The 26,480-nt window shown below is 41.8% G+C and overlaps 2 protein-coding genes and 1 non-coding gene across 3 annotated transcripts; 1 reads left to right on the plus strand and 2 right to left on the minus strand.

Moving 5' to 3' along the window:
* Positions 1 to 68: 68 nt before the first annotated feature.
* KIF20A (kinesin family member 20A) lies at positions 69 to 9,132 on the plus strand. The gene is made up of 19 exons (XM_061151384.1): positions 69 to 226; positions 680 to 862; positions 2,194 to 2,283; positions 2,388 to 2,507; positions 3,836 to 3,974; positions 4,075 to 4,262; positions 4,348 to 4,477; positions 4,658 to 4,852; positions 4,963 to 5,074; positions 5,179 to 5,247; positions 5,464 to 5,607; positions 5,751 to 5,916; positions 6,028 to 6,192; positions 6,322 to 6,461; positions 6,604 to 6,706; positions 6,979 to 7,174; positions 7,399 to 7,490; positions 7,719 to 7,856; positions 8,483 to 9,132. Exons 2-19 carry the CDS (start codon positions 701 to 703, stop codon positions 8,798 to 8,800), a joined length of 2,667 nt encoding a protein of 888 aa, XP_061007367.1. The 5' UTR covers positions 69 to 226; positions 680 to 700; the 3' UTR covers positions 8,801 to 9,132.
* A 387-nt stretch (positions 9,133 to 9,519) lies between these two features.
* CDC23 (cell division cycle 23) lies at positions 9,520 to 25,264 on the minus strand. Its single transcript, XM_061151386.1, has 16 exons — positions 25,093 to 25,264; positions 24,935 to 25,007; positions 23,049 to 23,186; positions 21,626 to 21,668; positions 21,028 to 21,133; positions 20,799 to 20,931; positions 18,816 to 18,993; positions 18,635 to 18,732; positions 18,413 to 18,494; positions 13,957 to 14,110; positions 13,583 to 13,702; positions 12,870 to 12,945; positions 12,388 to 12,449; positions 10,903 to 10,981; positions 10,706 to 10,825; positions 9,520 to 10,504 (listed from the first exon to the last, which is right to left on the minus strand). The coding sequence occupies exons 1-16, from the start codon at positions 25,251 to 25,253 to the stop codon at positions 10,334 to 10,336; spliced, it is 1,794 nt and encodes a 597-aa protein (XP_061007369.1). The 5' UTR covers positions 25,254 to 25,264; the 3' UTR covers positions 9,520 to 10,333.
* On the minus strand, positions 22,652 to 22,778 carry LOC133063040 (small nucleolar RNA ACA64). Its single transcript, XR_009694347.1, has one exon. It is a non-coding gene; the product is annotated as a small nucleolar RNA ACA64 (small nucleolar RNA).
* Positions 25,265 to 26,480: the final 1,216 nt, after the last annotated feature.

The following is a 26,480-nucleotide window of genomic DNA, read 5'->3' on the forward strand; positions in this document are numbered from 1 at the left end:
TCAAGCCGAAGAAAACCGTTTCCGGGTTTCGCCCGCCCCCTTGCACTGATTGGTAGGTGCAAGCTTCGCTATCTGATTGGCCGAACGAACGCAGCGCGCAATTTAAAACATTGTATCAGTAACAAAGGTGTGCTTCGTGGGTGGAGTTGTGCTCTCAAGCTGTGAAAGCCCAGTTTCGGCTGTGGGGTGTGAGTGAGCCGGTACCGTAGAAGTGTGGCGTCTTTGGGTGAGTGTGCGGCTGTACTTGAGCCAAGTTGGGGCACCTTTGCTCTGGCGGAGTAGGAGTGTACTGCCGCCATTTCTGTTTTTCTTAATTCTGTCCTCAACCGTGGGCCTAGGGGCGAGGTTGGAGAATGAACCTAGGGCTACTGACACGGCTGAGGGAGGCTCCCTACTTGGAACTTGGCCTTATGTTTTCGGAGTTGGATATCTGTTCATTCCTGTTCGCGGTCCGAAATGCTGCCTCAGATTGGATTAAATGATTAACTCTTACTCTCATTCCTTTCCCGTTTGCTGGTAGTTGAAAGGGAAAGGGAGTAGGAATTCAGGGAGCGAGACTACGTCGTCCTGGGGCCAGGGAATTGTTTCTTACCTAGAAAAGAGGCTGAATTCTTCAGAATTCTTCAGCCCCTTTTATCCCTTAAGGTTGTCCTCCCTACCCACTCTTGTCTCCTTTTAGACCTAAACTGCCCCTGCTGACATGTCGCAAGGGATCCTTTCTCCACCAGCTGGCTTGCTGTCGGATGAGGAGGTCGTAGTCTCCCCCATGTTTGAGTCCACAGCTGCAGATTTGGGATGTGTGATACGCAAGGACCTGCTGTCAGACTGCTCTGTCATCTCCACCTCCCTGGAAGACAAGCAGGTAAAGGAGTTGAAGAGTGGCTTGGGGACTGAAAGTGATATAATCAGCCTACTAGTTGTCCATACAGAGAAGCATGAGGTAAAAAACCCAGCAATTCTAGATTTTGACAGGTCAACTCAAAATTAAGAGCATGATAAGTAAAAAATGTACAGTTGTGTGTCCATAAGAAAGCTATTAATTGCGTTGCATTAATGAAACTGAACGCTTACTCTCAGTTTATTCTATGAGGAAAGGCAGTCATTGTCTCTCCTTCACCTTGAGGCCCAGACGTTTTAGTTATTTGCACAAGGTCATATCACCATTAAGTAGGTGAAGTGTACATTCAGGTTTTAATATCAACCATAGCTTCCATTTAAGGAAACTTTCTGCTGAGCTGAGGTTTCTCAGGTGCAGCATTATGGATGTTTGGAGCCAGATAATTCTTTGTTACAGGGGGCTATCCTGTGCAATTTAAGATGTTAAGCAGCATTCCTGGCCTCTACCCACTAGATGTCAGTAGCTCTTTCCCATTTGTGACAACCAGGAAACCTGTCCTAATATTAGATGTCTCTTGAAAGGGAAATGGCCATAGTTGAGAACAGCTCCACTCAGAAGTCTTCTCTTCTGTAGAAGTTTCATGAGAGCAGAAGCCTTGGTAATATTCTTCACTGTGGGCTACCAGAGCCTCTTAGAATATCTAGGCCAGAGTAGATGTCTATAAATATTTGTTAAATGAACGTGGTGGGTGTGATTATTTAAGATCTCATAGTTACTAAATGATGAAACTGGGACTCAAATTCAGGGATGTCTGCCTCCAAAGTGCTTAACTGGGCCTTCCTAGGTGGCACTAGTGGTAAAGAACCCATCTGCCAATGCAAGAGACATAAGAGACATGGGTTCAATCCCTGGGTTGGGACGATCCCCTGGAGGAGAGCATAGCAACCCACTCCAGTATTCTTGCCTTGAAAATTCCATGAACAGAGGAACCTGATGGGCTATGGTTCATAGTGTCACGGAGTCGGACACAAGTGGCTTAGCACACACGCAAAGTGCTTAACTACTGTGTTTTGCTATAATATCACACACTGATTTTCATACCAGTCAGCCCCTTCTGATGCAGATAATCTTGGTAAGCCAAGTTTGCAGGATACTGAAGAGACAAGGAATGGCGATTAAGTACTGAAAAACTCCATGTGGGTTGGAATGATTATGGAACCAGAGTAACAGCACAGAGTCATCTGAGGTTAATCGGGATGGTATTAGCATGATTCCCAGGAACTATGTTGTGTTTGCTCATCTGCTCAGAAGTAACTGAGATTAATCTGTGATTCTGACTGGGAATTCTACTACAGGTTCCATCTGAAGATGGTACAGAGAAGGTGAAAGTATACCTGAGGGTCAGGCCCTTGTTACCTTCAGAGTTAGAACGACAGGAGGATCAGGTAAGTTTCTGAGGAGGGAGGATTTAAAAGAAGGAATGATACAGTACAGCAGAGTTTCCCAGGAATGTTTCCTTCTGTGACAACTATGTTTTCCCCCATCTCAGGGTTGTGTTTGTATTGAGAATATGGAGACACTTACCCTTCAGGCACCCAAGGACTCTTTTGCCCAGAAGAGCAACGAGCGAGGAATTGGACAGGCCACCCACAGATTCACCTTTTCCCAGGTATGGAGTTACTGATATGTGAACAAGGGACCAACATGTAGGGGCAACTTTATTCCCTCTTCAGAAGGAAAGCATTTTACTTGACTGAGTTTATTATATATGCATGTCTACGATTTGGGGGACCCTAGGGCTTCCCTGGAGAAGGCAATGGCAACCCATTCCAGTACTCTTGCCTGGAAAATCTCATGGATTGAGGAGCCCGGTAGGCTGCAGTCCATGGGGTCGCTAAGAGTCGGACATGACTGAGCGACTTCATTTTCATGCATTGGAGAAGGAAATGGCAGCCCACTCCAGTGTTCTTACCTGGAGAATCCCACGGACGGGGGAGCCTGGTGGGCTGCCGTCTATGGGGTCGCACAGAGTTGGACACGACTGAAGCGACTTAGCAGCAGCAGCAGCAGCAGCAGGGCTTCCCTGGTGGCTCAGAGGTTAAAACATCTGCCTGCAATGCAGGAGACCCGGGTTCGATCCCTGAGTCAGGAAGATCCCCTGGAGAAGGAAATGGCAACCCATTCCAGTATTCTTGCCTGGAGAATCCCATGGAGGGAGGAGCCTGGTAGGCTATAGTCCATGGGGTTGCAAAGAGTCGGACACGACTGAGCGACTTCACTTCACTATGTGTTGTCAGCTTGTCATGTACTTTATATACATTAATTCCCAACAACTCTTGTTACTATCATCACTGTCCCTATTTTCCTGGTAAGGATATTGTGACTCATTGAATATAATGTTCCTGAGCTAGTCATTGGTAGAGTTAGGACTTGAATCTAGATTCATCTATCTACCAAACCCATGCTTGTGACCATTATGTTGCTCCATTTTATGTGCAGCATTGGACTTAGCAGATAGCATTCTGTAAGTATTTGTTGATTTGGATGAAAGATGGACTGGCAGAGAGTATTTAGGCAGCAACTGGCAGCACTGCAGGAAGAAGCTGCTTGAGTAGTCTCCAGAGCCAACCACTCAGGAAGGGATGTATTTTCTGGCTCGGCACAGGTAAAAGTGAGAGATGAAGGATGCTGCTGCTAAATCGCTTCAGTTGTGTCCGACTCTGTGCGACCCCATAGACGGCAGCCCACCAGGCTCCCCCGTCCCTGGGATTCTCCAGGCAAGAATACTGGAGTGGGTTGCCACTTCCTTCTCAAATGCCAGAAAGTGAAAAGTGAAAGTGAAGCTGCTCAGTCGTGTCTGACTCCTAGTGACCCCATGGACTGCAGCCTACCAGGCTCCTCCATCCATGAGATTTTCCAGGCAAGAGTACTGGAGTGGGTTGCCATTGCCTTCTCCAGGTGAAGGATGGGCCTCTGAGAAATTGGGTCTGTCCCTAGATCTTTGGACCAGAAGTGGGACAGGCATCTTTCTTCAACCTGACTGTGAAGGAGATGGTAAAGGATGTACTTAAAGGACAGAACTGGCTCATCTATACATACGGAGTCACCAACTCGGGGAAAACCTACACAATCCAAGGTGAGTAGTGGGCCTCACAGAACTGCTGATTGTCTTTGGCTTCTGATGCTCTGAGTTGAACAGTGCTTGCTGCAACTGTCCCTCTTTCGCATACCTCCAGGTACCATCAAGGATGGTGGGATCCTGCCCAGGTCCCTGGCTCTGATCTTCAATAGCCTCCAAGGCCAGCTTCATCCAACACCTAATCTGAAGCCCTTGTTCTCCAATGAGGTAATGTGGCTAGACAGCAAGCAGATCCGGCAGGAGGAATTAAAGAAACTGGCTCTACTAAATGGAGGCCTCCAAGAGGTAAAGTGTTGGTGTTCACACAGGCAGGGATAGGGGACAGACCTCCAGAAAGTTTTGTGCTTATCTTATCCCTGGACCCCTCCAGGAGGAACTGTCCACCTCCTTGAAGAAAAGTGTCTACATTGACAGCCGGATGGGTACCAGCACCAGTTTTGACAGTGGCATTGCAGGGCTCTCCTCCAGTAGCCAGTTTCCCAGCAGTAGCCAGCTGGATGGTATGTACTATGACTGGGCTCTGTGCCAGTTAACAGTAGGAACCCATTTTCTGCTCCCCAAAACTCCAGGGGTACAGATCAGAGGTTGCAACCTGAGTCCCACTTTCTGAGGCCCCTGCAGGCCAAAGGAGAGGTGGACTACCCTTGAGTTGATGCTCTGGACATTGGCTTTTTCCCCAGAAATGAGTCACCGATGGGCACAGCCAGACACTGCCCCTGTAAGTGTCCCTGCAGATCTTCGCTTCTCTATCTGGATCTCCTTCTTTGAGATCTACAATGAACTGCTTTATGACCTGTTAGAACCACCTAGCCAGCAGCGCAAGAGGCAGACTCTGCGGCTGTGTGAGGATCAAAATGGCAATCCCTACATAAAAGGTATGGGAAAGCAGGGTGGCTGGCATAAACCCTGGAGGGGACCTTCAGAGAGACTTGAAAAAGAGTAAGGTGCTCCCATCTTATGTATGCCCTTCTTTCCTTCACATCAGATCTCAATTGGATTCATGTTCAGGATGCTGAGGAGGCCTGGAAACTCCTGAAAGTGGGTCGTAAAAACCAGAGCTTTGCCAGCACCCACCTGAACCAGAACTCCAGCCGTAGGTTAGTAGGTTAATGAGTCAGCCTTTCACTGTGTTTCAGGAAACATTAGTCCTCCACCTGGTCATAGAAGATACGCAGTGACTTTTATTTTTTTTAACTTCTAGTCATAGCATTTTCTCAATCCGGATCCTGCACCTTCAGGGGGAAGGAGATATAATCCCCAAGATTAGCGAGTAAGTTTTTCCATTTAGAAATTTGGGCTTTGGGGCCATAAATGGTGGTTGAGGGAGGGGACAAGAAAGTCCTCAGAGGAATTACTTCCATTAGATTCATGTTCTCTTTCCTTGGGTAGTTTCTTCACAGTTCCTCCCCTCCCTAGAATGATATGAAGGGGCTAAAAAGCATGTAACATGTGGGGTCCTAATATCAGATCCTGTTCATCACTCAAGGTTATCACTCTGTGATCTTGCTGGCTCAGAGCGCTGCAAAGATCAAAAGAGTGGTGAGCGGCTGAAGGAAGCAGGAAACATTAACACTTCTCTGCACACCCTGGGCCGCTGTATTGCTGCCCTGCGCCAAAACCAGCAGAACCGGTAAGCTTTTCAGTGCAAGCCAGGATGGCCTGGCACTCTGCAGTTTGCTAAGAAACTTCCTGATCATCACTGCAGCTAGTGCTAGTATCTCCTCAGGGGCTAGAGCTCTGCTCACAGCACTATTCTCTTTAATTCCCTGCCAGGTCAAAGCAGAACCTGGTTCCCTTCCGTGACAGCAAGCTGACTCGAGTGTTCCAAGGCTTTTTCACAGGCCGAGGCCGCTCCTGCATGATTGTCAATGTGAATCCCTGTGCGTCTACCTATGATGAGACCCTTCATGTGGCCAAGTTCTCAGCCATTGCTAGCCAGGTGTGAAGCTATAGGTGTGATGATTGTGCTCACTTTGGGCTGGTACCTGTACTTCAGAAGGCTGCTAGGGACTAGTAATGGATTCGATTAAGATTTCTTTCCCCTCACTAGCTTGTGCATGCTCCACCTGTGCAACTGGGATTTCCATCGATACACTCATTCCTCAAGGAACACAGTCTGCGTGCTTCTCCCAGCTTGGAGACTGGAACTAAGACTGACCCAGGCCTTGGTGATGACATTGAAAATGAAGTTGACATCTCTACATACGGGAAGGAGGTGAGAATGCAAGAAAACTTTGGCGCAGAAGCTTGACGGCTATACATTTTCCATGCTGTGTTCCAAGTGGGCCTGTACGTTTTTAGGGCATGGACTTCTGATGACCTCTGACCTGTGTGTCCCTCCTAGGAGCTCCTACAGGTGGTAGAAGCCATGAAAGCACTGCTTTTGAAAGAACGGCAGGAAAAACTGCGGCTGGAGATGCAGCTCCGTGATGAAATTTGCAATGAGATGGTGGAGCAGATGCAACAACGAGAACAGTGGTGCAGGTACCAGCTGAGTAACCCCTCTTATTCTATCACCGAGACCGTAGGGTAGGAAGTAGAGATGAGGATGGAGTAATGCCTCAAGATCTGCTTTCCAAGCTCACTCCTCAGAATCTGCACTGACTTCTCTTTTCTCTTCTGACAGTGAACATTTGGACACACAAAAGGAACTACTAGAGGAACTGTATGAAGACAAACTAACAATCCTCAAGGAGTCACTGACAAGTTTTTACCAAGAAGAACTTCAGGTGAGTTGCCCTGAACCAGTCCCAAGTAGCTGCTCAGATTCCCATCGCTAGCTTGCCTGAGATAAAGTAGGGGCGGAATGTGTAATTCACCTTTCTCTCCTCTCCTTAGTGCTTTATGTCAATCTGTGTTTGATGAACTGATTTAGAGTTTGACTGGCCAAGAAATGGTGTAAATGCTAATTAACAGGGCAATTTTTGTTCATTCTTCAGTCACCTATACCTGCAGGATTCGTCTGACTCTGAACAGAACTGTGTTCTCTGTTTCCCTTTAGGAGCGAGATGAGAAGATTGAAGAGCTAGAAGCTCTCCTGCAGGAAGCCAGACAGCAGCAAGTGGCCCATCAACCCTCAGGGTCTGAACTGTCCCTACGGCGGTCACAAAGATTGGCTTCTGTTTCCACCCAGCAGTTCCAGGAGATTAAGGCTAAACTGGAACAATGCAAAGCAGAGCTAAACTCCACCGCTGAAGGTGAAGAGGGAGAGAGGGCAGGAAGCAGTCCTTCAAACTTGGGCCTTCTGGGGCCAACTCCAACATAATTTCCTTGACCGCCAAGCTACATCCCCCTGACCTTTCATTCTAGGATGCACATGGCCTCACTTATGTTTTTTTGCAAACTACTGTTAATTCAGTTAAAGAGGTAAGTACAAGGCTAGAAAGCCTATACATGTGAGTTTATTGCTTCTTTCCCTCAGAGCTGCAGAAGTATCAGAAAATGTTAGAACCCCCACCTTCAGCCAAGCCTTTCATCGTTGATGTGGACAAGAAGTTAGAGGAGGGCCAGAAGGTAACTAGCTTTCTCCGTTACCAAAGCTTTCACCTAAGACAGTTCCCAGCACTGTATCCCTGGTTTACGTGAGGACAAGATGCTTTCTGTGCCATCCTGGAAAGTGGCTACTGCATTCTTACAGCTAGCCTTTTTAATTTTACTTCTCTTCAGATGGTTCTCTGACTCCTGTAAATCACTTAGTGTGACATCTTGGCCACAATTTGGTTCCTACTCTTCCTTTTTCAGAATATAAGGCTACTGCGGACAGAGCTTCAGAAACTTGGTGAGTCTCTCCAGTCAGCAGAAAGAGCCTGTTGCCACAACACTGGAGCAGGAAAACTTCGCCAAGCCTTGGCCACTTGTGATGACATCTTAATCAAACAGGTTGGGGCAGCCTATATATCACTTTCTCCCATCAGCCCATGTCAGAATATATATGATGAAGATAAAAAAGATTTTTAGGCTAATGTTTTAGTGAGGGGAGTTTCTCTTCGTTGCAAAGTAACCATTCACTAAGTACAAGACGTTATGCTAAGTAATTGTAGGCTTTTTCTGTTATAACTATCCTTGGGAGGGAGATACTATCATATTTCATTCAAGATGCGTAAACTAAGAAACCATAGTAAAACGAAACACTAACAATTAAGCTATGACACTGTCATCAATAAATGCACCCTGATTCCATCCAAATACATGGAAATGTAAAAAAAATACATCCTAATTTGATACCCACCCAGGAACTGAGGCTCTTGGAGGTTAAGTGAAATTATTCAGGCTCATACCACCTGATGTGTTAGAAAAGGTCCTTCTATTCAGTGCTATTTGTTTGGGTCTTAAATACCAACACCCACCCACCTCCACACACACCATTCCATTAAAGCTCTCACCATACAGAACTAATCTTTGTAAAAAGAAGTTTTATTAACTATAGTGTGTATTACCTTGCCCTCTAGAGTTTCTTTAGTAGATCAGATAGAAATGTTTTCTATAACTTTGTTCATCTTCCTTAGGATCAGACCCTGGCTGAGTTGCAAAATAACATGACGCTAGTAAAACTGGACCTTCGGAAGAAGGCAGCATGCATCGCAGAGCAGTATCATACTGTGCTGAAACTTCAAGGCCAGGCTTCTACCAAAAAGCGCCTCGGTGCCAACCAGGAAAACCAGCAACCAAACCAACAGCCCCCAGGGAAGAAACCGTTTCTTCGTAACTTACTTCCCCGAACACCCACCTGCCAAAGTTCAACAGACTGCAGCCCTTATGCCCGAATCCTGCGCTCACGGCGTTCCCCTTTACTCAAATCTGGGCCTTTTGGCAAAAAATACTAAGGTTGTGAGGAGAGAGCACTCCCCTCAGGTGGGTTTGCTGCTCAGTTTAAGAAGTAGGTTTCTTTAAAGCTTTACCATATATATACCTGAAACTCTATCTAAAATGCAATATTCAGACACTAGTAGTTTTTCTCCCTTTTGTAATATAATCACCTATGTAATCTTACACTTTTTTACTTATATGGTTTCTATGCACACAAGTTATATTAAAATAAAGATATTATTCACATTTTAAATCTGAATTACAAATCTAGCATTATCATTGAAGTAAATTATAAAAGGGGCAGAAAAACTGAAAATCAAATACCATCCAGGCCCCTGGGAACCTTGCACAAGAATGGCAGTGGAAACCAGCAACTGGTGTACAGCTAACCCAAGAAATCTCCGTAAGAAACGAATGCAAGGGACATTAGATATGCTAAACCTCCCTTAAAAATGAAGCGTCATATATTAGGAGATGAATGGGTAACAAACTTGTTCTGGAGAAAGAATCAAGGAAGGCTGGGCCCTGAGCTCAGAATAACCCATAGTATCCACTGTCCAAATCAATCACAGCAGACATAATCACAGCATATTACCTCCTACGGAACACACAAGCACAGGCCTGAAACTCTCCAAGAATACAGCAAAAATGATTACTTTTACCTTGTCTAACAGGTGAAGGTTAGGAAAAAAAATCATTCTGCCGGAGATAGGGTCGGGGGAAGAGACACAAACAATTATGTCAAAAATATTTATTAAAACAGACTGACTTAAAGAGTTTATTCTTATCTGTATAGTCACAAAAGTTATCACACCCAAATATCTGTGAAACTCTGTAATCCTGTCTCCTTGCTCTGCTTTAGTAGGGGTATAGCTAACTCTAGACATCTTTTCCCCGTAGTAGGGGCCATCAGTTCCACACTCAGTGAGTCCTTTTGCCCCTTTGTTCAACTCTACTTGTTACTTCCAATTTGAAAGTTTCTAGGAGACACCCCAAAGTCATGTTTTGGAAGAATGTCTTCCTAGTGAGAACAAAAGTACAGCTTGACTCCATTAAAACTAATCTCTGATATCAGAGTAGTCATGCTTAGCACATCAAAGAATGATGAGTCATGTCTATCCAGTGCCCTGACCTTCCTAGGGTATCCAGTGCCCTACTGTCAGCAGAGGGTAACGTGGCAGGCTTTCTTCCTTGCCTTTCTAAAGAAATCTCTCACTCCCAGCAGCATTTAAACTTTGTTCCTGTAGACTTGCCTGTGCTAAAGTGCTGTTAAAGGCATGTTTTGTGGGTGCCAAAAGACCTGGGAAAAAGGCCAAGATCTGTAGCCACTCTGAACAGAAGGGAGATAGAAGTGCTTCAAACTGGCAAAAGACAGTATCTGTTCCTGCCAGGATTCTTCTGTCAGTCTACTCTGAAGGTGACTCTATAAACTGTCCCCAAGGAGTTGTACAAACAAAAATAAGGTCCTTGGAAAAATAGATGTGGCTGTTTTTTACATGGAGATAAGGCTTAATATGGGTCTGGCAATGTTCTGGTTTGAAAGAAGCCAACTATGGTGTGACTGAAGACAGGTTGAGTGGAGAAACTCTGCGTGTGGGAGTGTTGTTAGCAGACAGTGAAGCAGGGAGGAAAAAGGGTGCAGGTATCTCAGTGGAGGGAGTCTCGCCTTGGTTCCGAAGCTGTAGGATTTGCCTGAGCAAGGCCTTACCTTCTTCCCGGGTCTGAAACAAGGTCAAGCAAATGTATCAAAATATATCCAAAGTTATTGTCAAAAACAAGTTCTAAAATACTGACTTATAAAGTTTCTCAGAACAAGGTAGCCTCTCCACTCACCCTTTTAACCACCTTCCACCCCCAGATCACAGTAAAGTCATGTCCTCAAACTTAAAATCCAAGTCTTTCACTAAAGTACTGATACTTACATCATTGAATGCACAACACTTCTGAGCACAAGCTGAAGCTTCATCCCACAGCTTACACTTAAAATAGTATTGGGCCAGATAGCGGAAAGCAGTGCTCTCCTCCAAGTGTTCCACTATTTCCTAGATAAGGAGAGCAGGGGTGACTGAGGTGATGATAATAAGATCAGCAACCCAATTCTCATGCTAATGACACATACCCCACATGAATAGATATCTTGGATATACTTGATGTAACACTGGGCTGCCTGTTCTGACTCGGTCAACTGTTCATGAAGCCTACAAAAGAAATTGGTCGTTAGGTACAAATCATATTGCAAAGCAAGCTAGCAATAAAAAAAAGTAAAAGCACACAAGTTAACATCACAAAATGACAATATATAGACAAGTACAAATTTTGACGTAAATGACACAGTGGGACCCAGAATAATATTAGTGCCCAGAAGTGACAGTTTCTTCATCAAAGCTTCAAATCATTCTGCTTCTGGTGATGGAGGGAAAGTTAGTAAATACTTAAGCTGGATAACATACCATTGCTAAAATTGCCTGGTAATACCGAGTAAGGTCAAAAAGATGGCAAGCAATTCAGATTTTTTGTAAGAATCCAGAAAATAACTAGTAGGAATGAAATTGCATTTAAGAACCTCTTTCCCTATCATTTCTGAGTTATTCTGTCTTTTCCTGGGGGTTAGAAGGAGATTGATACCTAAATTAGTTTCTCTAGACTGCTCTCACATAAAATTTCCATTTCTTTCAATTAGTTCTTGAATTTTCCAAATGGGAAAACAATTCCCCTTCAAAAAGTACTAGTATTCTCTTGAGTCAAGATGACTAAGTTTCCAGATCAGTATTCATACTGATCTACTGTATGATACTGTACTACATCCCTGAGTTTGGCTTAAAACTCAACATTCAGAAAACTAAGATCATGGCACCTGGTCCCATCACTTCATGGCAAATAGATGGGGAAACAGTGCAAACAGTGACAGACTTTATTTTGGGGGGCTCCAAAATCACTGCAGATGGTGACTGCAGCCATGAAATTAAAAGACGCTTGCTCCTTGGAAGAAGTTATGACCAACCTAGATAGCATATTAAAAAGCAGAGACATTACTTTGCCAACAATGTCTAGTCAGAGCTATGGTTTTTCCAGTAGTCATGTATGGATGTGAGAGTTGGACCATAAAGAAAGTTGAGGGCCAAAGAATTGATGCTTTTGAACTGTAGTGTTGGAGAAGACTCTTGAGAGAGTCCCTTGGACAGCAAGGAGATCCAACCAGTCAATCCTAAAGGAAATCAGTCCTGAGTATTCATTGGAAGAACTGATGCTGAAGCTGAAACTCCAATACTTTGGCCACCTGATGAGAAGAACTGACACATCTGAAAAGACCCTGATGCTGGGAAAGATTAACGGTGGGATGAGAAGGGGACGACAGAGGATGAGATGGTTTGATGGCACCACCGACTCGATGGACATGAGTTAGGAAACTCCGGGAGTTAGTGATGGACAGGGAGGCCTGGCGTGCTGCAGTCCATGGGGTCACAAAGATTCGGACACGACTGAGCAACTGAACTGAACATCCCCTCATTCATGTAGATGATGGATAAGAGGCTCGAGAACATGCAGGATCCACCTACCAGAGAAGCCAACAGAAATACAACTAACATTTCACTCTTTCACTCACTTTGCCAGTTTCACCAGAGCCATCTTTTCCACATCTCCCACAGCATAAGCTCTCCAATAGCACTGTCAATAAAGAAATAAATAAACCAGTCACTTCAACCATTGCCCCATGTGCCATGACTCACTCAGGTCCTGCAATCCTCCCAGAAATTCAGACTTATAGAATACAAAGCATTTTTACTAGACCTGAGGTCTAGGCTACATACTAACATTCCCACTATGTCAGTCCTGCTTCGCTTTATACACACTGCTGCTGCTACTGCTGCTAAGTCGCTTCAGTCGTGTCCGACTCTGTGCAACCCCATAGACGGCAGCCCACCAGGCTCCCCCGTCCCTGGGATTCTCCAGGCAAATGAGCCTATAAATATTCAGACTTCCCTATGCAGACAGATACGAATGAAGGAAAATTAAGCACCAATAGCTCAACCCCTCATCCAAACATTAGGTTCCCACATAAATTCTCCAGAACCCAATTTCAGGTACCTTTTTGGCTTCCACTAGTTGATTAAGTTTCTCATAACATTCTCCCAAAGCAACCAACATTCGAGAATCATTGGGCCTGTAAGGAACGAGAAATAGAAAACCTGAGCAAAGACTTTAAAGATAACTGAAGTTAAAAAAAAAAAAAAAAAGATAACTGAAGTCTTCCCTTGAGGAACCACTACCACAACTGTTTCAAATCCATGAAAGGAATGGGCTTTAATCCAATACTTAGTATAATTATATTATTTTATGTTCACAATTATACTATTTTTTAAATTAATTAATTAATTTGGCTGCCTTGGGTCTTAGTTGCGGCATGGGGGGGCGGTCTTCGTCGCATCACGCAGGATCTCTCATGGCAGTGCAGGGACTCTAGTTGTAATGCACAGGCTCAGTAGTTGTGGCACTTGGGCTTAGCTGCTCCGCAGCATGTGGGATCTTAGTTCTCCAACCACAGATCTAACCCACATTCCCTGCGTTACAAGGCGGATTCTTGACCACCAGACCACCAGGGAAGTCCCCACAGTTATGCTATTAACATATTAGTAGAATACACTACATAAAAATGACCAAACAACAAACATATGGCATGTTTAAACTTAGGTCTCCAAAAGTTAAAACTATTCACTGTGATTCTTCAGTAGCTATCCAAAGAGAAAGAAAAGTGTCAGCCCTTCCCACAACAAACATCATCAGGTGGTAGTCAGACTTACCGAAGCTGGTGGGCCCGTCTATAATAATAAAGGCAATAAAATGGCATCTTAAGGATTTCATAGGTCTGCCCAAGGCCATACCAGGCTCTGTAGTCCCGCTTATTTACCTCAATAGCATGCCTAAGAAATGGAAGAGAAAACTGGTAAGAAGGCAGAATCGAAGTTAGCGACTTACAGACTCAATAAAGTAAAAGTGTTAGTTGCTCAGATGTGTCTGACTCTCTTTGGACCCCACAGACTATAGCCTGTCAGGCTCCTCTATCCATGGACAAGAAAACTAAAGTGGGAAGCCATTCCCTTCTCCAGGTGATCTTCCCAGAGGTTCCTAAAATCACAACAATCTGCTCCACCTCACCCTCCAACTAAAACCTCACCTATAAGCCTGAATAGCAGCAGACGTATTCTTCATTTCCATGTACTCATGTCCCATCAGCGTCCAAGCCCCAAGATACCGAGGATTCAATTTCAAGGCTCTCTGGAAATACAAGGCTGCTTTCTCATGTTGAGAACGCAAACTATAATAATTGCCTAATTGGAAAAAAAAGTATGTGAACAACTAGAAAGATTAAAATAAGTCACTAAAATAGGCAGCATTTCACAGGGTAGGCATGAACTCATTCCCCCAAAGTCCTTGCAGAAAAACCAAATTGTATAGGCAATATCATTTCCTTGGAAAATATATTTGATCTATCATACATTCTGGTTTTTTTAAAAAAAGTGTTTCATAACACCACAAAGGTTTTCTTCAGTTTATTTCCTCTGGATAGCAGCATTTATACATATATTTTCTTAATAAAGGGTAAGGTATTCCTAGAGTATGCTTCAGATTGGTAGTTTTCCAACTATCTTACTAGGTTGCTAAGAAAGTACCTGAAAGGTTAAAAATGTAGAACTCTGAACTCCTCTCTTCCACAAGAATCAAGAAGTTCTATTATCACTGGCCTTAAAAAGAGTATATGAAAGATTTTAGGATTCTATTAAAAATTTTATTTGAAGAAAGGGAATAAAGGCCATCTGACTTATCTCAACTAGTAAACGCATAAATGATATGTGGTGTATATCCAGACAATGAAATACTTCTTGGCAGTAAAAAAAAAAAAGAACTACTGACCTATGCTATAACATGGACAAACCTCAAAAAACAGCTCTGTGAAAAAAGCCACATAATAAGACTAAATATTCCAAGATTCCATTTAAAATTTCTAGAAAAGGCAAAACTGCACACTCAGAAGGCAGACCTGCTGGGAATGGGAGCAGGACTGACTGCAAGGAGACTCAGGGAAACTCTGGGGTTTGATAAGAATTTTCTAAACTGGATTGTGACTATGGTTACACAACTGAGTAAGTCAGCAAAAGCTCAATGAACTGTAAACTTAAAATGGGTATATTTTATGGTATACAAATTATCCCTCAATAAAGTTATCTTTAATATATACCAATAAAATGGACAACCTAGAAGAAATGGACATATTCCTAGAAATATATAATCTCCAAAAATTAAAACAGGAATAGAAAACATAAACAGACCAATTACCAGTAATAAAACTGGATCAGTAATAAAAAAAAAACTCCCAACAAACAAAAGTCTGGGACCAGATGGCTTCACAGATGAATTTTATCAAACATTTAGAAAAAAGCTAACAATTATTTTTTTCAAATTATTCCCAAAAATTACAGAGGAAGGAACATTTCCAAACTCATTCCACAAAGCCAGCATCACCTTTGATAGCAAAACCAAAGACATCTCAAAAAAAAAGAAAATTACAGGCCAATATCGCTAATGATCGTAGATGAAAAAGTCCTCAAAGTATTTGCAAACTGAACTCAATAATACATTAAAAAGATCATACATCATGATCAAGTGGGATTCACCCCAGGGATGCAAGGATGGTTCAATACCTGCAAATTAATCAATGTGATATATACCACATTAACAAAATGAAAAATAAAAATTATATGACCATCTGTACAGAAAAGATACAGACTCGCTAAGTTGTATACCTGAAACCAATAAAATATTGTAAATCAACTATACCTCAATTATTTTAAAAAGAAGGAAAAAAATGAGAGATATACCAGACTTCTGAATGATTTTTCACGAGATATTGTTGAATGAGAAAAGTAAAATGCAGAGAAATGGGTACAATATGATCCTATTTTTGTAAGCAAACAGCCCATTAAACCCTGCATTGTCACTGTTCAGTCACTAAGTTGCGTTCGACTCTTTTACAACCCATTGGACAGTAGCCCGCCAGGCTCCCCTATCCTTGGGACTTCCCAGGCAAGAATACTGGAGTGGATTGTCGTTTCCTTCTCCAGGGAATCTTCCTCACACAGGGATTGAACCTGCCTCTTCAGCACTGGTGGGCGGATTCTTTACCACTGAGCCACCAGGGAAGCCCAAACCCCACATATATGTGTATGTATATTTTTCATGTGGTACCAGAACATGCTAACACAAGTATTTTAATGGATGAAGGGTGCAGTGAGGGGGGAAAAAAAATCTCCTTTATGTAAAAAGTGTATGTGCATAAACTAAATAAAAGGATGTATTTAGATATATACATATAATTTACAGAGACCATGATAAACTGTCAAATGGAAAAAGCAAATTGCGAGAAACTTCATGATTCCACTCTAGTAAAAAACAAGTAATACTATTTCTATATATGTTTGTCTTTTTTAAAAAAAATTTGTCTAGATTCAGCTGTCAGTTTGATGCAGGAGAAATCATTTATAACAACTGTCTGTATCACATAAGATCATTCAAGTTGATATCACCTAGGAAAAAAGATGAGAGGTCTTTAATATATACAAAGATACCTTTGCTTCTGCCACTGACTCAGACTCAGATACAGAAAAATAACCAAACTTTAAGCAGATTGTCCAAGGGTTAACTTCTGTAATAGAACAGAAGTGAAGCAGTGGTAGCAGGAGTATAAGCTTTAGCTACTAAAGCAGTGGGCATGACAAAAGAGATGCTAAGTAAGTCAGAATAGGCAAGTTCTGTGCAAAGATTAAGTAGATGAGCTTTTCTGACCAGTTGGAACAGCTACAATGTATTGTATAATTACAATGTGCTGGGCAACTTAACATTATTATAAGTGCTTTGTATGTATTAATTTACTTAATCCTTAAAACAAACACATAGGAAAAGGTTCTACTGATAAATCCCTTTATGGATGAGGAGAATTTAAATCCACTGTCACACAGCTAGTGAGTAGCAAAACCAAGAGTTAAACTTGGGCAGTTTGGTTCCAGAGTCCAAATCTTAACCATGCTACACAGTAATATATATATATATGTATGTGTGTGTGTGTATTTGCGTGTGTGTGTGTAAAGCTGCCTGTCAGAGACTAGAACTCCAGAAAAGATGCAAAAGGAAGCATTCAACTCACATCAAGACATAAAATCAGAAGCAAAAAAATAAATAAGTAGAGGTTTCTTGCCATCACTCTATTTATCACTCTATTGTTTCATTCTCTTTCAGGTCCTCAAGTTTCTTCTCTCCCCAACCTTTTTACTCCTTTCACTTCCTCTGAATTGGCTATAATATGGAAGCTGAAATATACTTTTTATCTTATCTAATGTTCCTTATTCTTAAAATAGGTGGCTGAATTCAACAAACATTTAATGACCATATGTTAGGAACTTTGTCAGGCATTACAGATATACTGGGGGCAAAGGACAGGATGGCTCAGCAGTAAAGCATCTATCTGCAATGCAGGAGATGCCGGTTTGATCCCTGAGTCAGGAAGATTCCCTGGAGGAGGAAATGGCAACCCACTCCAGTATTCTTGCTGAGAGAATACAATGGATGAAGGACCCTGGTGGGCCACAGTTCAAGGGTTTGCAAAGAGTCAAACACAACTGAGAATGCACGCATGCACAGATATACTGAAGAGAAAACAAAAACAGTTCATTAAGAAGTTTACCAAAAATAAAAATAAATTAAAAAAAAAAGTTTACCAATCAAATAATTATTTTAAAAAACAGACGGGAATTTCCTGGTAGTCCAGTGGTTAGGACTCCTTGCTCTCACTGCCAAAGGCCTGGCTTTAAACCCTGCTAGGGGAACTAAGATCCCATAAACTGTGTGGCATGGCCAAACAATAAATAAATAAAATAAAAATCCAGAAACTCCTAAAGCATTACTCTTCATATGTATGTCTCCTTTGATTTTAACTGGTTTTAAGTTCAGTTCAGTTCAGTTCAGATGCTCAGTCGTGTCCGACTCTTTGCGAACCCATGAATCGCAGCACGCCAGGCCTCCCTGTCCATCACCAACTCCCAGAGTTTCCTCAAACTCATGTCCACAACTTATACAATAGAAAATAATTAAACTTTAAAAATGGCACATCTATATAATAAAATACTACATAGCCATCATAAATAATACAACTCTAGATGTAATAGCATGAAAAGATGGAAAAAAGATATATTTTAGGTTAAAAAAAAAAAGCTCATTACAAAGTAGTTAATATGATGACACAATTTTTGTAAATAACCATACTTACACATATACTGTTTTTAGTATTTACACAGAAAAATATTCTGGAGTTGCATCCACCAGTCTTGTGAGTGGGATTACAGTGATCCTTCACATTCTACTGTATACAATTTTTTTACCTTTGACACTTTTTTTTTGTCAGGATCCCAATTCTTTGACCAGGGGTTGAATCCATGCCCCCTGCAGTGGAATCTCAGGGTCCTAATCACTGGACTGCCAGAGAACTGTCCCCTCCTATTTTTTTACACTTTTATATTGTTGTTATTTGGATTACTTACACTAAAGATAATCTTGAAAGAAAAAAAAATAGTGACTCTTACCAATTACACAGCATGTTTCTACACGATATTTATCAATCTCACAGAGGTTGTGAGCCAGATAACTCAACTCAGATTTCATGCTCTGAAAGAAAACAAAGATGATCTAAGCATGAAAAAGGAACCCTTATTTTTCTTGTATCTAACGCTACAAGGTGACAATCCAACCCAGGAGATCAAAGCACAAAAGAGCTTAATCAGGTCTAAGCAATGGAAGCAGCTCACCCTGACATAAAGAAGGTTGGAGAATGTGTCCATGTTTTCAATCCTGTAAGGGTCTTGTTTCCTTAGCTCATTAAAAATAGAGAGGGCTTTGTCAATATCTGCAGAAATAAGACAGAGTTCAGAAAACAATACAGTGCTACCTTCAGGATTTGATGGTACTTCGTTATCCTTATTCACTCACCTCTGATATTGTGATAGGCAACTGCAATTTGGGAAACAATATATGAGCTCTTAGAGAAGCCCACATCAATGAGATTCTGATACTTTTGCAGGGCCTCCTCTATCAATTGCAACTCTGTGTATATATGGGCCAGAAAAAACTCTTTCATCCAGGTGTCTGGCAAAGACAGGAACTTCAGCTGGCAGCAGGAGAGAGAGGAACATACTTAATATACTTTGACCTCTCTCCCAAATGAACATCAAGGAACTATCTTTATTTTCTAAAAGAATTTATCACCAAAATTTTATTAGAGCACCTAATAATGAACAGGTGTGTGTGTGTATTCAGTTGCTTCAGTTGAGTTGAAGTCTGCAACCCTATGGTTTGCAGCCTACCAGGCTCCTCTGTCCATGGGATTCTCCAGACAAGAAAACTGGAGTGGGTTGCCATTTCCTCCTCCAGGGGATCTTCCCAACCCAGGGATCAAACCCACATCTCTTATGTCTCCTGTATTGATAGGCAGGTTCCTTAGCACTAGCACCACCTAAGATGCTGTTCAATTAAGTGAATAGGACTCACAAACATAATAGGAGGAATAGGGAAGAATGGTCTAGCTTCAAGAAGATAGGATTTGAGGTGAGTCTTGGAGGATGGGTAGAAACTGAATAGAAAAGGGGTGAGGAAGAAAAAAAGACAACATTCTAGATAAGGGTAACAACAGAGGAAAAAGTCATGAGTGTAGGTAAACAGTATGAGGCAACTAGTTCAGTTTGAGGGGAGGCTATGTGTTGGGAAGCTGTAGGAAAAAAAAGACTGAACTAAGAGTGGGTGCTATGCTACAACCAGAAATGAGATGCAACATGAAAATACTGCAATTTTTGTTAAGAGTGTGACATGATGACATGAGTGCTTTAAGAATAAGTTTGGAAACAATATGTAGGATAGCTTGGAAATGAAAGTACAAAAATAGGAAAGCTAGATAGAAAGTATTTATTACTTTTAAGTAATCTAGCTGTGAGATGATAACCAAGATGGCAAAGGGAACCAAGAGAAAAAGATTCAGACAAGAAGAAAACCATGGCAATGTCTGGTGACTGACTAAAGGGAGATGAGAAAAAGGGAAGAGACAAAATATGACTTTGAGGCATCAAGACAGTACATTCTGAGAAGTAGTGATATAACTGAGAGTCCATCAGGTTGAGAGGAAGAAAGAGAACTGAGGAGGCAAGACGAGAAATGTGGTTTTACATATTTTTTTTAAGTTCAGAGCTAAACAAACTTTCATTGAAAGTCTGGTAGGTAGTTAGAGATAAGTGAATAGAGGTAAACCAAGATTAAGATTTCAGACTCAAATTTAGTAGCATGTGCCATTATAGAGGGAAATCAACCAGCCCTTGGTCCCTTAGAGTCAACAAAAGGAAGTATGTTAAAAAAAAAAAAAAAAAGGAAGTATGTTGTTGCTTCTATTAACTACTGAAGAACAGCAAAATAAACTCTGTAGACAACTCTGTAGACATTGTTCTCTAACAATGACTAATAAAAATTACAGTTCAGAAAGCAATTTCATATACATTATTTCATTAATTAACACATTTCTAAATCTTAACAGAGACCTATGACAGTTCAGAAGAGACATTAAACATGTTTTCAATACAATTCTTGATTTAAGAGAAATCACTCCTATAGCATCTTTGGAATTAGGAAACTATAATAGCATTTAGTCTATAAAACAAGTTACAGTAAAACTTGAATCTGAAAGCATGAATATGAAGACAGTCTTAACACAACTGGATGCAAATCCAACAGCATCTACCAAAGAAAAGCTAGACATTGGTCTTTCAAATAAAGACCTAAATCCCAACAGTGAAAGAGACCATAGGAGAGAGAGCAAAGAGGTAGCTATAATGAAAGGTTTAGCAAAATTTTTCTCCCCCTACTGGATTATTAAAGAATTACATAAGACTTGAAGCAAAAGATTTTTCATATAGCTCATCTCAAATTTACCATCTCTTTGTCGGTAATCAAGTTACAGAGTTCTAGCCAGGCTCCCCAGTGCAAAGGCAAAACATGAGTAGCTTCCACAAACACATCAATGGCCTCTTTCACTAAGTCCAGCTTTCGAAGCACCACACCATACCTAGAAAAGAAGGGAACGATCACATAAGTTAATAACATCTCCCCTCTACTCAGAAGAATATCTCTCAGAAGTTCCAAATTATACTGTAACACTTACAGATAAAGGCCAAAGCCATCAAGTTCCCGAGCCTGGTGTTTTTTGCTGAGTTCCACTCTCAGTTCTCTAAGAGCCTCATTTTTCACTTGACCTTTCTCCAGAGGGCCTAGGAAAGAAACAGAGTTCCTGACCGAAGGGTAGACTGCTGCTTTTTATTTCAGACTCAGATACTCCCTCTGGCGTCAACCAAAGTTACAACTGGAACTTCCAGCCAACATTCACCAATGGCCGATGACATCTTACACAGTCCATTTACTTTATTATAGAAACTGCAACTGATAATGGGTCTGCAGTCATACTCTGTTAGGTCCACATAGGTTTTTAAATTTTTAATTATCAATATTTAAATATCAGAAGCTTCACCTAAAAATCTAAATTTCCAGGTTCAGGTTGCAGGGAACAGGGTAAGGCCAAGGGAGGAAAGCCTCTGACACAACCAAGCCCACATCCCCACAAGGGAGCCCTCAGCGGCAGCTGTGCTCTCCAGCCTGCAGACTTCTCAGTCCACTTCCCACACTTATATTACCTGCCTGGATCCTACAGGGATTAGTCTGCAACTTCTGCTTTAGTCCAAAAGATAAGAGAAAGAAATTCATACCTAAGCTATCCACTGTTTCATCATCCTTCTTCTTTTCTCCAGACTGTAAGAGAAAATCAGTTAAGTAGGTTTTTTTTTTCAGTTTATTCTGAAACCTGTTCTAAAACCAGCAGCCTGAATTGACCTAAAGGGTCCAAGTTCAAAATGAAAGCTACTGTTGGTCACTAATTTTAAACAGCTATTTAGGCGCTCACACTGCTGAATCTGGAATAATTTGAGTACCAAAATGATAAAGTACAATAATGAATTATAAACAATTTAAAAAAATAGGTATCCTTGAGTCCATACTGACACTAGATAAATACATAAATAAGTGAAGGGAAAAATACGCTCTTTAAAAAAAATAATAAGTATTTATGTATTTGGCTACAGCAGGTCTTAGTTGCAGCATGCAGGATCTTTTTTTAGCTGTGGCATGTGCGATTTTAGCTGCAGCATGCAAACCCTTAGTTGTAGCATGAGGGATCTAGTTCCTTGACCAGGGATCGAACCCAGGCCCCCTGCATGGGGGACAGGGAGTCTTAGCCACTGGACCAGCAGGGAAATCCCAGGGCCTTGCTCAGAGTAGAATTTACTTCTCAAGAGAGTTCTGGAGTAGAATATCATCATTTCACAACATTATTATAAAGAAAACTTCAGGCAAAAATTAACAATGAATTTCTTGACTAACGGTTATTTAGGTTCTTAATTTTTTTGCCTACTACATAAAATACTTCAATGAACAGCTCTGTACATACATCCCTGTACACATACTGAAGTATTTCTATTGGACAAGTGAAGTTTCTTCAAGAATTATTTGGGCATAGTATTTCAAACTGACATAACCCGCCCAGAGCAGCAGGAGACATGAGTTCAATCCCTGGGTCAGGAAGATCCCCTGGAGGAGGAAATGGCAACCCACTGCAGTATTCTTGCCTGGGTAATCCCATGGACAGAGGGGCCTAGCAGGCTACAGTTCATGGGGTCACAGAGTCAGACACGACAGCATGTGAACACACAGCATGCACACACGCCCAGAGCGTCTACACATGTCATGGTCTGGGTTTCACCTCCCCATACAGAGGAGTGGGTGGTGAGCTGAGGCCCCCAGTGGCTCTGGGCAACAAATTTCACCCATAGCCACAACCAAAGCCACAGGTGATTTTCAACCAATGTCAAAACTATATAAACTTTTACTCCTGAAATAGACGGTCTACTGCCCCCTGCCTTTATCAATAATGAATACGGTCAATATTTTTATATTTTCTTTCATACCATTATTCTTTTTACTTTTCTTTTGATGTCTTCTTTATTAAGTATTTATAAAGTATATTCACCAAGTAGACTACTGCTAAACTATTAAAGATGAAATTTTTTCTACTGGGACTTCTAAACATGGATGCTTCACTGATAAAAAGAATGACATCTTAAAACGGGCCCTCACCAGATATCTAGAATACATGTACAGAAAATAGGCTTTCTTGCTATTGCAGCCATGCAAGAAATGTGCTGCCCGATCATACTCTTTAACATCAAAGTAGGCCTTGGCCAGGGTGTAAGCATCCATATCCTGGGCATCTTCCTAAAAAAGAGACAAGCTTATGTTGGTGATTAAGAACAGGATAACAAAAGTTCAAATCCAAGAAGCATATTTATTAAATTCAAGATGTAAGAAACAATAATTATTTTCCTCCTCCCCAAAACCCAATACTTATTTATTAGTTTATAAAGTAAGGTAACAGTACATTCTTTCAAAATAAAAAGTTGGGGAAAGAACTTTAGCACTCAGAAATTTGTATTGTTTCTGCAAATGTAGTGGGAAGTAGCATATGCTTTAGTGTTAGGCACCTAGATTTAAATTCTGACTCCTTGACTTCCTGGATTCAAGATGTTAGTAGTGAACTTACTTAGCTTCTCTGAGTATTCACTTCTTCATCTGTAAAACGGGGCCAATAATACACATATGATATGAGGAAAAAGTAAAAAAGTCATGAAAAATGTCTAGTATTAATATCTGACATTCCTTTCCTTCTCCAGACTTTTAAATGTCCACATGAATGCAATATATTGTGGAATTAGTTGTATTTTTTGTTCTTCAAGTTTTGACACATTAGTACTGTAAAAGCAAGACACAGCTATATTCTCTATGTAAAAAAATTAAATGATACATGCTTGAGGTAAAAACATACAATCTCCTCAAATTCTAGGGATAAGTTGATTAAAACTTTTAATAACTTCATTCTCTTCATCCCTCCTGCCCAAATACTGTCAGCACAAAACTGGAACCAAAATTATATTCATGTTTTCTTCATTGGATGAACATGTCCTAAATGTGGCCATTCAAGCTTAGGATTCTGGTGGCCCTTTTCACATACATTCATCATTTGCTTATTTTTTCTTCCACCTCTCTCACTTGCATTATACATTTTTTGTGTGACTTGTATTTTTTTTTTTTTACTGGAATATAATTACTTTATAATTTTGTGTTAGTTTCTGTTGTACATCAGTGAATCAGCCGTAAGTATACATATATCCCCTCCCTCTGAGTCTCCTTCCCACTCTCCCATACCATCCCTCTATTTATCAGAGTACTGAGTGGAGCTCCTTGTGTTATACAGTGTCTTCCTGTTAGCTATATATTTTACACATGGTAGTGTATATATGTCATGCATTGTACCTTTTGGATTAATGAATATTTACTGTTTTTAAGTGTGTGAGTGTGTGTGTGTGTGTGTGGTTGGAGGAAGAATGGAATCAAATGGCATCTTCAGGAAAAACAAAATGGATTATGACAAAAATCTCTCAGACTACAGACTATGTAAACATATGTACTATAGATCATACACAAAATGGATTCATATCTCATTTAACTCTCTCAGTATCCCCATAAAGTGACTACTATTATCTGCATGTCACTGACGAGGAAACTGTGGCTCAGGAGGTTAATTAAGTAAATTGTCAAAACTCACTAGTATGGCTGAGATTTGAACCCAGAACCGTCTGGATCCAAAATCGGTTTCACACTGTTGTAAAAACCTTTGATGCTTCTCCTCGTTATGAATACTGTCGAGGTTGAACTGTAAAATCTAAAAGGCTGAAATCTTAAGCAAGCATTATTTACTAATCCCTCCAAAAGCTTAAGTTGGAGCACCAAGTCTTTCCAAGCTTAGCAAACACATACAGATAAAATTGCTTAAAACATCCATCTTTGTGAATGGCTTGAACTCCCTCTACAAACATCCCTGATAAAACACTGTGCTCCCCTCTGGTGACAGGGCACTCAGCATCTCTTCTGATGCTGGGGAGCACTCGCTGTGAATACGTCGTTACCTCTGTAATAGGCGGCGGCGGCTGCAGCTCAGACAGAGACAATGCCGGGAGGGAGAAGGCCAACTCCGCAGACCTGGAACAGCCACACAAACTGAATCAGCCCAAGCCCCCCAAGGCCGAGGATCCAACCCCGGTCCCCTCGGACCCCGACATCGTACCACTTGGTACTGTGCAGGAGGCCCCGCTCCCGGGTGAGGCCCGCGATAAGTAGCAGCTGCTTTTTAATTTCCCGCAAATTTGAGAAATCGCAGCTGGATGGCAGGACCGGCACCGAGGAAGCCGTCGCGGCCACCGACACTATAGAGGAGCTCGCAGCCATTTTCCTGTCTCGGCCACCCCAACCAATCATCAGCGACAATACTGCCTGACCCTCTGAACCAAAAAAGTCTGTCTGTTATTGGCGGGTTCTCGCTACAGAAAAACCAATCAGAAACCTTCCTTCTCGTAAAGTCACTAAGAGGTCGGGAGAAAAGAAACAATTACGTCTCCGATTGGCGAAGAACTACTGGCCCCGGGAAAGTTAGAAGAAGAAAGAGTGGGCAAAGCCACGATTTCTGGGCGGGGCAGAGAGGAATGAGTGAATGGAAAGGTGGACTGGAAACTAGGGTTGGGAGGGCAAGAGTGTGCAGAAGGGAGAGAGCCCTGCCCTGCACCTTAAGGATGATGTGATTGGACTAAAGACAGAGTGTACTTCCTGGGCAGATTCTCTGCCGCTGAATGACAGTGAGGTATGTTGTCTAGCAAGGATGTCTGATATACGCTAGATTTTTTTTTTTTTTTTTTTTTAAGAAGCAAGATGTATGGCCACAGGTGAGTTCTTCCTCTTTCAGTTCAGTTCAGTCCCTCAATCGTGTCCAACTCTTTGCGACCCCATGGACTGCAGCATGCCAGACTTCCCTGTCCACCAACTCCCTGGAGCTTGCTCAAACTCATGTCCTTCAAGTGGGTGATACCATCCAATCATCTCATCCTCTGTCCTCCCCTTCTACCCCTGCCTTCAATCTTTCCCAGCATCAGAATCTTTTCCAGTGACTCAGTTCTCCACATCGGGTGGCCAAAATAGCGTTTCAGTTTCAACATCACTCCTTCCAATGGATATTCAGGACTGATTTCCTTCAGGATGGACTGGTTTGATCCCTTTGCAGTCCAAGGGACTCTCAAGAGTCTTCTCCAACACCACAGTTCAAAAGCATCAATTCTTCGGCGCTCAGCTTTCTTCATAGTCCCACTCTCTCATCCATACATGACTACTGGAAAAACCATAGCTTTGACTACATGGACCTTTGTTGGCAAAGTAATGTCTCTGCTTTTTAATATGCTGTCTGGGTTGGTCATGGAGAAGGAAATGGCAACCCACTCCAGTATTCTTTCCTAGAGAATCCTGTGGACAGAGGAGCCTGGTGGGCTGCTGTCCATAGGGTCGCATAGAGTTAGTTGGACACGACTGAAGCAACTTAGCATGCATATATGCTTTGGAAAAGGAAATGGCAACCCACTCCAGTATTCTTGCCTGGAGAATCCCAGGGACAGAGGAGCCTGGTGGGCT

Source organism: Dama dama, chromosome 9 (assembly GCF_033118175.1).
Source record: "Dama dama isolate Ldn47 chromosome 9, ASM3311817v1, whole genome shotgun sequence".
NCBI lineage: Eukaryota > Metazoa > Chordata > Mammalia > Artiodactyla > Cervidae > Dama > Dama dama.

Excerpts from the sequence above, each read along its gene's own strand:
- KIF20A (XM_061151384.1), top strand. The coding sequence starts at position 701 with ATGTCGCAAGGGATCCTTTCTCCACCAGCTGGCTTGCTGTCGGATGAG. Across the intron at positions 2,284-2,387 it reads TAGAACGACAGGAGGATCAG|GGTTGTGTTTGTATTGAGAA; the intron begins GTAAGTTTCTGA and ends CCCCCATCTCAG. Across the intron at positions 5,248-5,463 it reads ATAATCCCCAAGATTAGCGA|GTTATCACTCTGTGATCTTG; the intron begins GTAAGTTTTTCC and ends TCATCACTCAAG.
- CDC23 (XM_061151386.1), bottom strand. The coding sequence starts at position 25,253 with ATGGCTGCGAGCTCCTCTATAGTGTCGGTGGCCGCGACGGCTTCCTCG. Across the intron at positions 14,111-18,412 it reads AGAAACATGCTGTGTAATTG|GCAATTATTATAGTTTGCGT; the intron begins GTAAGAGTCACT and ends TTTTCCAATTAG. Across the intron at positions 10,505-10,705 it reads AGTGTTGTGCATTCAATGAT|ACCCGGGAAGAAGGTAAGGC; the intron begins GTAAGTATCAGT and ends ACCTTGTTTCAG.